Source organism: Penaeus vannamei, unplaced genomic scaffold (assembly GCF_042767895.1).
Source record: "Penaeus vannamei isolate JL-2024 unplaced genomic scaffold, ASM4276789v1 unanchor438, whole genome shotgun sequence".
In the NCBI taxonomy this organism is placed as follows: domain Eukaryota; kingdom Metazoa; phylum Arthropoda; class Malacostraca; order Decapoda; family Penaeidae; genus Penaeus; species Penaeus vannamei.
In genome coordinates this window covers 40,001-55,000 of record NW_027213442.1, presented here as the reverse complement: position 1 = coordinate 55,000, position 15,000 = coordinate 40,001, and the positions used below count along the sequence as shown (strand labels likewise).

The following is a 15,000-nucleotide window of genomic DNA, read 5'->3' as shown; positions in this document are numbered from 1 at the left end:
AGGTAAGGCAAGCGGGGAGGAGCGTTGGGGAATGAGGTGGAATTTGATAAAGAGTGCGGTGGATAATGCGTTTGATGAAAATGGGAAGAAGAATGATAGGAATAACGGCATAGGAAGATATGATTGGTATAGGATATTAATCGCATACTTTTGGAAATGTCTGTTGCGAAAGGTATGTCAAGAAAGAGGACTAGTTCTTTATCGACCATTTCATGTCAAAATTACATTTCTTCTCTCTCTCTCTCTTTCTCTCTCTCTCTCTCTCTCTCTCTCTCTCTCTCTCTCTCTCTCTCTCTCTCTCTCTCTCTCTCTCTCTCTCTCTCTCTCTCTCCCTCTCTCTCTCTCTCTCTCATCTTTCCCTTCCTGCCGCTGTCCCTTCCTCTCTCTCTCCCCCTTTCTTCTTTTCTCCCTCCCTCCTTCCTACCTCCTATCTCTACCTCTCCCATCCTCTTTCCCCTTCCTTCGCCCCCTACCTCCTTCCTTCTCCTATCCTCTCTCTCCTCCCTCCCTTCTTCGCTCCCCCCCCCCCCATCTCTCCTTCCTTCCTTCCCTCCTCCTATCACTCCCTCCCCCTCTCTCTCCCCCTCTTCGCCACACCCTATAACACGGCAATGCAATACCCGCCACACCAACACATGTTTTGCTCCAGTTAACGATTTTATTCGGATTTAATACCGTTTCATTCACCTTCCAGCCAGAGATGATCAGAAATTTAATCGTGTTTCGTAGACGGAACTTTACGGTTTCGAGATTGATTGATTGATTGATTGAGAGGGGGGGGGGGAAACATGTCAACAAATAGGATGTTTCCAAAAAATTGCCTGGAAATTGAAAGTCGAAAAGTTGTGGTGATGTGATCATAACAATAACAGGGATGACGATAATGATGGTGATTATTGTTATTGTTATTATTGTTATCATTCAAATTGTTGTTGTTTTTATCATCTTTGTTATTACTGTTATCATCATTATTATTGTCAGATTCATCATCATCATTATCATTTTCATTGTCATCAATATCATCATAGTCAATTATCAATATTCATTATTATCATTATCATTACCATTATTGTTATCATTATTACTATCATTATTGTTATCATTATTATCATTACCATCCTTATCATCATCATTATCATCATTATCATTATCATCGTTCTGGCGCAAATAACGCTAATAATGATAATAAACCTGACAAGAAAAAAGAAGAAAAGACATAGGAAAAAAGGGGAAAAATACAATGAAAAATATTATTACTATTATTATTATTATCATCATTATCCCTGCAAGGTATCGTGGATGCTGAATTAGTTAGTTTTTTTTTTCTGCCGAGATCGAGCATCCATTTCCCTTTGATCTCGAGGTATAGATATCTCGCCTTTTTTATCCGTTTTTACTCTTTTTTTGTCTCTTCATCTATCAATCTTTGTTGTCTATTATTTTCATTTATTTGTTTCTTTAGTCATTCATTTTCATCTGTCACACGCGTCTTTGGTATTTTCCTACAATTGTATCTATTTTCATTTTTGTTTTTCTTCGTTTGTTTTACTTCTGTGATCTTTTGGAATTTGTTTCCAACTTATTGTATAAAAGATTGAAAGCGTCTTATAGATCTCTTTTTCTGATATATTAAAGTTATGATTTCACTATTTTTAATAAAAGGAGTAGTGTCGTAAGGGAGTTACCTGAAAAGTGGGTTGTGCACCTTAGATTTTTGTACTACCTTCCAATACTCACACACACTATCACTTTCTCTCTCTATCTATCTATCTATCTATCTCTTTCTCGCTCTCTCTCTCTCTCTTTCTCTCTCACTTTCTCTCTCTCTCTCTCTCTCTCTCTCTCTCTCTCTCTCTCTCTCTCTCTCTCTCTCTCTCTCTCTCTCTCTCTCTCTCTCTCTCTCTCTCTCTCTTTCTCTTTCTCTTTCTCTCTCTCCCTCTCTCTCTCTCTCTCTCTTTCTTTTTATTTTTCTCTTTCTTTCTTTTTATTTTTCTCTTTCTTTCTTTTTCTCTCTCTCTCTCTCTCTCTCTCTCTCTCTCTCTCTCTCTCTCTCTCTCTCTCTCTCTCTCTCTCTCTCTCTCTCTCTCTCTCTCTCTCTCTCTTTCTCTATCTATCTATCTATCTATCTATCTATCTATCTATCTATCTATCTATCTATCTATCTATCTATCTATCTCTATCTCTCTCTCTCTCTCTCCCTCTCTCTCTCTATCCGTCTCTTTCTCGCTCTCGCTCTAGCTCTCTCTCTCTCTCTCTCTCTCTCTCTCTCTCTCTCTCTCTCTCTCGCTCTATCTCTCTTTCTCTCGCTCGCTCGCTCTCTCTTTCTTTCTCCTTCACTTGCTTTCTCTCTCTCTCTCTCTTTCACTTTCTCTCTCTCTCTCTCTCGCTCACTCGCTCTGCTCTTTCTCTCTCTCTCGCTCACTCGCTCGCTTTCTCTCTCTTTCTCTTTCTCTTTCTCCCTCCCTCCTTCCTCCCCCTCTCTCTCTCTCTCTCTCTCTCTCTCACTTTCTCTCTCTCTCTCTCTCTCTCTCTCTCTCTCTCTCTCTCTCTCTCTCTCACTCTCTCTCTCTCTCTCTCTCTCTCTCTCTCTCTCTCTCTCCCTCTCTCTCTCTCTCTCTCTCTTCGTGCTCTCTCTCTCTCTCTTCATGGTCTCCCTCTCTCTCTCTCTCTCTCTCTCTTTCATGTTCTCCCTCTCTCTTCATGTTATCTCTCTCTCTCTTCGTGCTCGCTCTCTCCCTCTCTCTCTCTCTCTCTCTCTCTTTCTCTATCTATCTATCTATCTATCTATCTATCTATCTATCTATCTATCTATCTATCTTATTCATTCGTTATCTATCTCTTTTCCTCGCTCTCTCTCTCTCTCTCTCTCTCTCTCTCTCTCTCTCTCTCTCTCTCTCTCTCTCTCTCTCTCTCTCTCTCTCTCTCTTCCTCTCTCTCTCTCTCTCTCTCATTTTATCTTCTTTCGTTCGCTCGTTCGCTCTCTCTTTCTTTCTCCTTCACTGCTTTCCTCTTTCATTTCCTTTCTCGCTCACTCTCGTCGTTCTGCTTTCCCTCTCTCTTCGCTCACTCTCGTCGCTTTCCTTCTTTCTTCTTTCTCTTTCTCCTCTCTTCCTCTCCCTCCTCTCTCTCTCTCTCTCTCTCTCTCTCTCTCTCTCTCTCTCTCTCTCTCTCTCTCTCTCTCTCTCTCTCTCTGTCTCTCTCTCTCTCTCTCTCTCTCTCTCTCTCTCTCTCCTCTCTCTCTCTCTCTCTCTCGTCTTTCTCTCTCGATCTCTCTCTCTCTCTCTGTCACTCTCTCACTTTCTCTCTTCTCTCTCTCGCTCTCTCTCTCTTCTCTCTTCACTCTCTCTCTCTCTCTCTCTCGCTATCGTTTTCGCCTCGATCCATGCTCTCTCTCTCTCGCTCATCCTGCTCGCTTTCTCTCTTCCTTCTGCTTCCTTTCTCTTTCACTTTCTCTCTTCTCTCGCTCACTCGCTCGCTTTCTCTCTCTCTTTCTCCCACTCTCTCTCTTTCTCTTTCACTTACTCTCTCTCTCTCTCGCTCACTCGCTCGCTTTCTCTCTCTCTCTCGCTCTCTCTCTCTCTTTCTCTTTCACTTTCTCTCTCTCTCTCTGGCTCACTCGCTCGCTTTCTCTCTCTTTCTCGCTCTCTCTCTCTTTCTCTTTCACTTTCTCTCTCTCTCTCTCGCTCTCTCTCTCTTTCTCTTTCACTTTCTCTCTCTCTCTCGCTCACTCGCTCGCTTTCTCTCTCTTTCTCGCTCTCTCTCTTCTTTCTCTTTCACTTTCTCTCTCTCTCTCGCTCACTCGCTCGCTCGCTTTCTCTCTCTCTCTCTCTCTTTCTCTCTCTCTCTCTCTTAACATACACAGTATAGTTTTCATCCATTTGTACGTAATTGGAATAAACAGGATTGGGCTAGAAAACACGCCTTCACGTCAATTCCAGGAATTAATCGTTTTAATTAAAGGGATAGATAAAGCTCGGGGTTTAATTACCTCAATCGGGAAGCGTGAGATTAAAAAGAAATGACGGAATATTGTTGTATTGTGTATTACGTTGAAAGGCATCGCACGTCAATCTTCAGAAGGCGGGAGGTAGTAATTGTAGTGATTTTAAATGTTTTTTTCAGTCTGAAGACTACCTTGAGATATGTATATAAATTAGGGTAAGGTTTTTTTTCCTTCTGTTAGCACAATAATGTTATCAAATATCTAAAAACAGCCATCAATGTATTTTTTTCAAGATTTTATTCCTTCTATTAGCACAATAATGTTATCAAATATTTAAAAACAGCCATCAATGTATTTTTTCCGAGCCATAACAATGGGTGTGCGTGTGATTAAAGTTATCAAATATCTCAAAACGGCCATCAACGTGTATTTTTTTTCGAGCCATAACAGTGTGTATGCGTATGATTATATGAATACGTGCAGTGTGTTTTCTTACTGAAATAACATATTTGTCAACTTAATAAAACCACAGCTAAATCCTTCTCTGGAATTTCATCTCTCATCCCTCAATGCTGGTACAATATGGAATATATTCTGTGTAATATTCTTTACTATACAGCCAACAGGAATATATATATTACATTTGTTAGCAATGGAGACTCCTTATACTCGTTCTTTAGAATTTACTCTTATTTTTCAAAGTGTACAAAAATAAGAGTAGCAAATATTGTCAGCAAAAAACGGTAAGGAAAAGATATAAAAGAAAAGTCTCCTTTCATATTTTTCTCCCTTTTTTTACTATTTTTTGAGTGAGGATAAATTACAGTAGACTTCTTTTTATGATCCCATTGACCGTGATCGTGCAGTTGAATGTTGAGCTAAATATACCCTTTCTCTCATACAAAACATCACGGAATAGAACATTTAAATATGCAGATGCCCACTCACGCACAAGTGGACAAGCAAACACGCGTGCATAGACAGATACGAAAGGTAAATAAATAGGTGAATAAGGGAATAAACTCCACAGATATGAGTGGATTAAACGAGACGGTTATGAATGGTAAATTGATGGGAGAAGAGAGAGGACTAAATTATGTGCTTGTATGTGTACTCTATTTTCTTGTGTACCTTTTTGTTTGGTTTTCGTGTTTTATACAACAGCAGTAAATAAATAAATAGTTTGTTTTAAAGGGAATCAGTTGACTATAGGATATATAAGCAGAGAGACATCAATGTGACAAAAAGAACATATTAATTCCTTGAGAAAAGGTAAATACAGGTAACTTGAATATTATAAATAACAAAAATATATATAGAGAGAGAAACAGAACTAAAATTATACAAATATAGCAAAACAAATTGAAAATACCATAGAAAAGAATCAAACAAAGTACGCTTATCTAAAAAACAAACAGGTCAATACACATTTTCGAAAAAGGTAAAAAAAAAATAAAAATAAAAAAACAGAAGAGGCGCACACATCCAATAACCGTATTTCGAATAAGATGCGTTTTTCACCCTTAAAGAAAATAGAGATAAGGTGAAGGAGAATGGAAAGTTGACAGTGATTCATGGGTATGATTTTCCGGCGAGAGAAAGATGCGGGGGTGAGGGCATGGGGGAGGGATGGGGGTATAGGAAGGTATGAGGGAGGGAAGAAGGGGGATGGGGGGATGGGGAGGCATGGAAGTAGGGAGAGTGGGATGGGGGAATGGAGGAGGCATGGGGGAGGGAGATGGGGGTATGGAGGAGGCATTGGGTTAGAGGGAGGCATGGGGTATGGGGGGAGGGAGGGATGGGTGAATGGGGGGAGAGGGATGCAGGAGCTAAAGAAACGTAGCATATTTATTCTTAGTTCTCATATGATCGCATCCTGAAATAAGAAAGTTTATGTATAATCAAACTGTCTTTTCTATTTTTTGTGCGTTTCACTGTAGATAGGATTATAACTAAACCTTTAATTGAATGTGATGTAATACACCACTATGTAATTTTCAGACATTTTATTTATTTTTTCTTTCGATTTTTTAAATTCATTTATTTATTTATTTATTTATTTAGACGTAATTTCACAAATTTCCGTCTATTTCTGCACCCATTTAAACTCCTCCATACAATCGACAATTCATCAACCTTCCTCATATCAACTTTATCCAAAAAATATATATACATATTCCCATTTCGTTTTCACCAAAACCTCATATATCCCCATTTTGCTTCTTCCTTTTTTCTTCTATTGCCCGAAAATTCGAAATTGCGCCACAACCCTTTGCTGTCGGTTGAAAATAGAATTCTTAGATTAGGAAGTCGGAGGAGGAGGAGGAGGAGGAGGAGGAGGAGGAGGAGGAGGAGGAGGAGGAGAAGGAAGAGGAAGAGGAGGAGGAGGAGGAGGAGGAGGAGGAGGAAGAGGAGGAGGAGGAGGAGGAGGAGGAGGAAGAGGAGGAGAACATGGAGGTAGATGAGGAGGGGAGGGAGGAGGAGGAGGGGGAGGAGGAGGAAGGAAGAAAGAAGAAGAGGAGGGAGAAGGAGAAGGAGGAGGAGGAGGAGGAAGAGGAGGAAGAGGAGGGAGGAGGAGGAGGAAAGGTGGAGGGCGGGAGGAGGAAGAGGAGGAGGAGGAGGGGGGAGGAGGAGGAGGAAGAGGAGGAAGAGGAGGAAGAGAAGGGAAAAAGGAGGAGGAAGAGGAGGAAGAGAAGGGAAAAAGGAGGAAGAGGAGGAAGAGGAGGAAGAGAGAGGAGGAGGAGGAGGAGGAGGAGGAGGAAGAGGAGGAGGAGGAGGAAGAGGAGGAGGAGGAGGAGGAGGAGGAGGAGGAGGAGGAGGAGGAGGAGGAGGAGGAAAAGGCAGACATCTTAAGGAAGGGGTTTTGCGGAGTCTTCGCGGCTGGTCCTTCCCTCCTGTAGGATTTTCACTTCATTCCAAACGCCAGGCTGATTTTTTTCTCTCTCTCTCTCTCTTTTCTTTCTCTTTTTTTTATTTCTTATTTTATGTATTTTTGTCTTTTTGCGTGTGTGTGGTTGATTCTTTTGAGCTTTCTCTTTTTTGGGTGGGGGTGGGGGCGGAGGGTATCTCTTCCTCTTTTTTTCGTATTTATTCACTTATTTATTTATTTATTTATTTACTTCTCTCAAATGATTTTTTTCGGCTTCTCTCTCTCTTTCTTTCTCTCTCTCTCTCTGCCTCTCTCTCTGCCTCTCTCTCTCTCTCTCTCTCTCTCTCTCTCTCTCTCTCTCTCTCTCTCTCTCTCTCTCTCTCTCTCTCTCTCTCTCTCTCTCTCTCTCTCTCTCTCTCTCATCCCAATCACATTTCTCCAAACTTATTCTCCCTGTTTTTCTTCTCCTTCTACTCCCCCCCTCCCCCAGGTGTCTCCTCCATCCCACCCCCCCCCCCTCCCCCCAACATAGTTCCTGAACATCTGTACATCAAACTCCTGTTCATTTTCCCATTTCTTTCCTTTAATAAACCATTCACCAATGACTCTTTCAAACAACCAGTTTATTATTTCCTTAACCACCATTTCCCCATTCGGCTAATTGCAAAACCCGTGAAATGATTATTGCTTGGGAAAGAATTGCCAATTTTCCGTTGATAGGTAGTTAATTGGACTTGACTCGACATCATAGGATAATCAGACACCAGTGGTATCAATGGGCGGGGCTTGTGTGTGTGTGCGTTCGTTGAGCGGAATATAAGGGGACGTTTGGGCGGTTTTGGTACATACAGAACTACACACACATACACACAAGGCAACAGGAACAACGAAGGGAAGGACAAGAAAACACACGTATATGGGCATACTCGTGTTTTTTTCTTGTCCTTCCCTTCGTTGTTCCTGTTGCAATCTGTTCGTCATGAATTCCACACATATGCACATACAAACGCGTACGTACATGATACACAAACGAACAAATACACGCTGGAAAAGGGACGAACACATTCATGTATTCAAAACCACCGACTGGCATCCCTTCAGGTACATCCAGAGACACAGGTGTGCGTGTAAGAGAGTATTCATGTACACGAACATTGACGCACGCGTATTTACGATCATACACATACATATGAGACACATCTACATACATGCAAAATATATACATATGTAGACGCACACACGCACATATATATGTGTGTGTGTGTGTGCGTGTGTGTGCATATATGCATATGTATATGTGTATGTATGTATATGTATATATATATGTATATGTGTATGTATGTATATGTATATATATATGTGTATGTATGTATATGTATATATATATGTATATGTGTATGTATGTATATGTATATATATATATATATATATATATATATATATATATATATATATATATATATATATATATATGTATGTATATATATATATATATATATATATATATATATATATATATATGTGTGTATGTATGTGTGTGTGTGTGTACATATAATTACGTATCAAAACATTAGTTCATATCCACACACGAGCGCAAAATCAGAACGAAATTCTAGATTCGTCACAACAAGCACTTAGAAGGGAGCTCCTCCTGGCCCTTGGCGCTCCTGGCCAGTGCCCCCCCCCCCCCGCCCCGGTGACGAACGAAATCGCAAAACAAGATCAGAGTTTACGTAATAAGTCTATGAATCGCCGTTATCAAAGAGCTTTAGGACAGCGAACGTATAATTCCTGTTCGACTCCGCGACGAAAAGTTATGAGATAATCGTTTGTTTTTTTTGAGAGAATTCCTCCCTTTTTTTCGAGCGTGGGTGCGTGTGTGTGTTTGCGCGTGCGGTTCGTATCCTTTCAAATTGCATTATTATTGCACCATTCCTGTCTGGAAATCTAATTTGGTTTTTGTGTGTGTGTGTATCCTTTTTTTTTTTTTTGTTCATCCCAAATGTTTACAGCATCATGTTTTTGCAATATCTAATATACATATGAAAAATGCTGAAATTGGATTCATTTGCGTTGCGTTGCGTTGCCGGACGGGATTTTCGCTCTGTTTCGTGACTAACAATGAAAGCTGTTTCGTAATAGTTTGTTTTGGTGAAGGATTTTCGTTATGGTTTTCCGGGGACAATATATTTTTTGCTTTGTGATGATATTTGATCTGAAAGAGAATGATAGAGAAGAAGAGTAATTAGTTAAATCTGGTGTTGAGTGACCGTAGAGTTTAGGTTATTGCCATATGGGCATCGTTTCATTTTTTTCCGAAACATATTGTTTATATATATATACATATGTATGTATATATATATATATATATATATATATATATATATATATATATATATATATATATATATACATATATGTACATACATACATATATGGATAGACAGATAAATAGAGACATATATGTGTTTATTTATCTATCTATCTATCTATCTATCTATCTATCTATCTATCTATCTATCTATCTATATATATATATATATATATATATATATATATATATATATATATATATATATATATAAGGATTCCTTTTATTAGTTGTTGAGAGGCTTTACAATAGAGCTGTTGCTGTAACGGTCAGCGTGGGACGGAAGGGGAGCAGCTTGCCATGGGTGTGGGCGGCATGGCGAGGGGGGCGGGGGGGGGGGATGTCTAACACCTGTTCGCCGAATTTGAGGAGGTTGCAGGTGAGGAGGTCCCTTAAGGCTGCGAGGCCGAGGGGGTTGTTATTGATGCTGTATTTGGGTCCAAGGAGGATTTTCACTGCTCTCTTTTGGACTTTTTCTGGCCTATTTAGCCGTGTTGAGGCTGGGTGGTCATGCGGGTGATGCGCAGGTGAGGCTGAAGAGCGTGAGCATTTTGAAGATGGTGGAGAGTTTACTTTGGAAGACCAAGTGACTTGGATCGGCCGAGCATGTGGAGTCTGTGAGAGGCAGATCCGACCGTGGTGGCGAAGGGGTGGTCCCGTGAGAGCTCGTTGTCGATGGTGACCCCGAGAAGCCTGGTGAATAAGTGAAGGGGGTGAGGTGAAGGTGGGGGCAAGATCAAAGTGCATGGAAACTGTCTTCTGCTTGTTAATAGGGGCGTGGTTGGCAGTGGTCGAGGCGAGGAGGTTGCTGAGGGCGGTTCGGAGTGGTCGGCTGGTGGTCATCGCGGGTGTTGTCGACGGCTGCGGCGAATGCGTCAGGCAGGGCGTCGTTGATGAGGACCAAGAAACAGAGGGGCCCGACCTTGGTCCCCTGGGGCACGCCGTAAGAAAGCGCCAAGAAGGGGGACGGCCTAGCGGCGCCCAGAGAGGAAGTCCGCGAGAAATGGCAATGTGAATCCTGACGGCGATGTTGTGGTCTCCCAGGTCGAACGCCATGCTCAGGTCCACGAATACTGCTGCTGCTGTTTTGCGTCTTTCAAGGCTGCAGTAGATGGAGTGGAGGAAATCAACTAGGCAGTGGTTGGTGGAAATTGGTGTTACATTTCCGTACTTGTGGTTGAGGCTGTCGTAGAGGTCGGCGTTTGCACAGTCCGTGACAAAGCTTTGGCACACGAGGCTGGGGAGGGGGTGAAGGACACGGGGCGGGTCTGGTCCTGACCTTTTAGTCCGGCACTGCTGTAACTTACGGGCGACCTGGTGCACATGGGTGGTTAGCAAAGCGGGTTGTGCTGGCAGGTAGGCTGGCAGAGGTGATGTCACGGCGAGGGAGGCGCTGGCAAATGGAGGCAAAATCACTTGCTCCGCGGCTGCTTGGCTGGGAAGATGGCTGACATAGGGGAGGCTACTTGCCTGCTTCATAGTGCCACAGAGTTGCTTGATTTGGCCAAACCATTCGCTGGAGTCTGCGTCCTTGATGTGCTGTAATTCACTCGGGTAGAATTTTTTCTCTGCAAGCTTTACTTCACAGATGACTCTATTTCTGAGTGATTTGCAGAGTGTGACATTACCTTCGTGGTGGGCTCATGAAGCGCTTGGTTCTGTCCGTGACCCAGGGCAGGTCTGGAGGGCGACGTCGAAGGGTCTTCTCCGGAAGGAAGTGGTGGCAGGCGGTGGTGATGGTGTCCAGGTTCTTGGCCTCGACGTCTGTCTCGGTGATGGACTTCCACCCACTAACAACGTGTGTGTCTGTGTGTGTGTGTCACTTTTTATGCACATGGATGAACGTATGTAGCGTTAAAGCACGCATGTATGGCGCGTGGTTGTGCACTTTCCCTTCCCAGAAACAGCCTCCCTTCCAACACCTCCTTGCTCCTTCACTCACACCCTCACCACCATCTTCGCTCCCCTTTCCCGGCCACCAAGTCCTGCCTCACTGTAGTGTCACCCCCCTCAACCTCGCCTTGCCTCATCGCTCGGTCATATTCCTCCCTCATCTTTCCTAATCCCTCACACCTTCCACGGCCCGCCACCCCTTGCTTCACACCACCGTCATCTTTCATTCCCCACTCCCCCATTCCCTTCCTTACACACCGCCACATGTCCCTCATTCCTCATTCCCTCACCCCCACCCCCCGCCCCCGCCCTACTTCACAGCGCCGCCACATCCCCCTCATTCCTCACTCCCTCACCCCCTCTTCCCATCCCCCCCTCTCGCTCCCGCCCCCGTCCTACCTCACAGCGCCGCCACATCCCTCTCATTCCTCACTCCCTCACCACTCCCCCCTCCTCCTTTCCCCCCCTTCCCCCCTACCTCACAGGGCCACCAGACACCCCTCACTCCCTCATTCCTCACCCCCCCACCCTCTAGCCCTACCTCACAGCGCCGTCACATTAAACAAACTCGGCGGCAAAGTTGTGAGGCGCGAGGGCCAGGCACCGCGAGCCATTAAGCTGTCACTTGCTCTCTCCGAAAGCCCTCCTGGCGACGCCCTCCCGCGCCTCCCTCGGCCAGGCTCGGCGCGGGGGGGGGGGGTTCTGGGCGACACTTTTGGTTTGTTCGTTGGTTCTTCTTTAGTTCTTGTTTATTTAATTCTTCGGTTTTTTGTATTTAGTTAATTTTATGTGTTCGTTTATCTATTAGGTTTTTGTATTTACTTATTTTTGTATGTTCGTTGATCTATTAGTCTGTTTGTTTGTTTTATTTTTGATTAACCTTTTTTTTGGGGGGGAGGAATAGGTAATACTCAGATTTAAGGGGAAAAGAATGAGAGAAAGAGAAGGACAGAGAGAGAGAGAGAGAGAGAGGAAGAGGATGGAGGATGCGAAGGAAGGACGGGAGAGACAAGTAGGAGAGGAAGATGGGAAGCGAAAAGGAAACGGAGAGAAAACAAATAGAGAGGTTGACACACAGACGAGAGTAAACACAGAATCGGAGAAAGTGTGGGCTCAATTTGCATATGTGAAAAAAAACAGATGTGTATATTCAAGTGCAGAAAAAACAAATCCTGTTATTAATGCACTATCATAGTAACAAATAATGATATAAGAAAAGATGAAAAAAATTATAGTGATTTTTACATTCATAATGGTAATGATAATGATAATGGTATGAATAGCAATGATAATGATAATGGTATGAATAGCAATGATAATGATAATGGTATGAATAGCAATGATAATGATAATGGTATTAATAGCAATGATAATGATAATGGTATTAATAGCAATGATAATGATAATGGTATTAATAGCAATGATAATGATAATGGTATTAATAGCAATGATAATGATAATGGTATTAATAGCAATGATAATGATAATGGTATTAATAGCAATGATAATGATAATGGTATTAATAGTAATGATAATGATAATGGTATTAATAGCAATGATAATGATAATGGTATTAATAGCAATGATAATGGTATTAATAGCAATGATAATGATAATGGTATCAATAGCAATGATAATGATAATGGTATTAATAGCAATGATAATGATAATGGTATTAATAGTAATGATAATGATAATGGTATTAATAGCAATGATAATGATAATGGTATTAATAGCAATGATAATGATAATGGTATTAATAGCAATGATAATGATAATGGTATTAATAGCAATGATAATGATAATGGTATTAATAGCAATGATAATGATTAAAAAACGATAATAGCAAAGACAAGGAAACAGTGACAATGGCGATGATGACCATGATACTAACAACAATACTGATAACGGAAGTAAAGATGATAATCATGATAACAACGGCAGACATGATAAGAACAAAAATAACTGTTGTGACAATCATGATTTTATAAAGATTATGATAATTATAGTGATTATAAAATATAAGCATCGCTTATAAGATTATGATAATTAGAGTGATAATTAAAAATAAGTATCGCGGTGATATCAGAAATAAAAATAATGATATATGTATGATAAAAAAAAAATCACACTAAATAAAATGGAACTTTGATATAAGTAGTAATGGCAGTATCAATGATGATAATGATGATGATAAGGAGCATAATAATTATACTAATAAGAACAAAGGACATAATAATGATGATAAAGAACATGATAACGATACTGGTTGCGGATATATTAGCAGCAATAAAGATAGTGATGAAAATGATAATGATTATACTAAGGTTAATGCTAGTTATGCTAATGTTAGCATTACCAATAATAACAATGATGGTGGTAATAATAACAATATCTATGATTATGGCCAGAACAATAATGATGATAATAATAATGGTAAGGATGAGAATGGCAGGCATGTTATTAATGAAAATAATGATAATGGTAATGATAAAACGTATAATATTAGACAAATAAAATTAGAAAGAAAGACACAGACAGCTTCCAGGAGTTTTTGTTCTTAAAGAAAAAGAGTTATAGTCATGAACAATATGAAGAAAACAGCTTCACGGAGTTCCTTGTCTATCATATCGCCAAGCGTTTTAGATTATCAAATATTTCAGGCTTATTACTATCGATTTCAATCATAAACTGAATAAAGAAAGGAATTAATACACAAATAGCTAGATGAAATAAGTAATGGATAAACAAAGAGAATGAACTGATGATGAAAATTAACAAATTAAAAGATAGATAAAAACCAATAAAACAAATAACACACGAACGTACACAATAACGGACCAGCAGCAATCTCCTTCTTCCTTCCTCCTATTACCCATCTCCCTTTCTTCTCGGTGTCCTCTCCTCCCGGGCGTGAAGAAGGACTTTTTCGGCCTTGTCTCATCGCCCGAATTTATGTCACCGTAATGCCGCGGCTCGTCTTTTCGATCGCTTTCGCTCGCGTTGGCCGGCGGGGTTGCCTTCCTCGCGCTGTGTGGCGGGGGGGGGGGGGGCCGGGGCCCTGTGGGGTTCGCTCGCGCCGCCTCGTAGCTCGTGGGCGTCTCTCTGTAAACACACACGATGTGGATTTCTCTCTCTCTCTCTCTCTTTATATATATATATATACTTATATATATATATATGTATATATATATATATATATATATATATATATATATATATATATATATATATATATATATATATATATATATATACATATATATATACATATATATATATATATACATATATATATATATATATATATATATATATATATATATATATATATATATATATATATATATATATATATATATATATATATATATATATCTGTGTGTCTGTGTGTGTGTGTGTGTGTGTGTGTGTGTGTGTGTGTGTGTGTGTGTGTGTGTGTGTACATATATATATATATATATCTATATATATATATATATATATATATATATATATATATATATATATATATATATATATATATATGCGTGTGTGTGTGTGTGTGTGTGTGTGTGTGTGTGTGTGTGTGTGTGTACAGAGTAAATCAATGCGCTATCCCTACTCCAGGATAAGTAGATAGGTAATGTCTATGGAAGCTAGAGAGCTCCTAGTTGCACAATCCATTTAGTGGGTCGTGTAGCTCAGTTGGTAGGAGCGTCTCTTTCGGTTACCTGTCTGCAAAGACCCTGGTTCGAATCCTGATCGGAGATGCTGTTATTTATTCATCATTATCATAATCATTGTCCATCTTTGTTATGATTGTTATTACTATCCTTATTATTATCATCATTATTAGTGGTCGTAGTATCATTGTTGATATCATCATTATCATTATTGTCATTATCATTATCATTATGAACATTATCATTATTATCATTATCA

General features: G+C 40.6%; 1 protein-coding gene across 1 annotated transcript in view; it reads right to left on the bottom strand.

Annotated features, from left to right (window-relative positions):
- The window catches only part of LOC113802480 (serine-rich adhesin for platelets), a 29,905-nt gene extending 19,975 nt beyond the window's left edge, over positions 1–9,930 (bottom strand). The window contains exon 1 of the mRNA XM_070119639.1: positions 9,535–9,930. Coding sequence (XP_069975740.1) covers positions 9,535–9,930 — 396 coding nt within the window. The remainder of the gene's footprint in view (positions 1–9,534) is intronic.
- Positions 9,931–15,000: the final 5,070 nt, after the last annotated feature.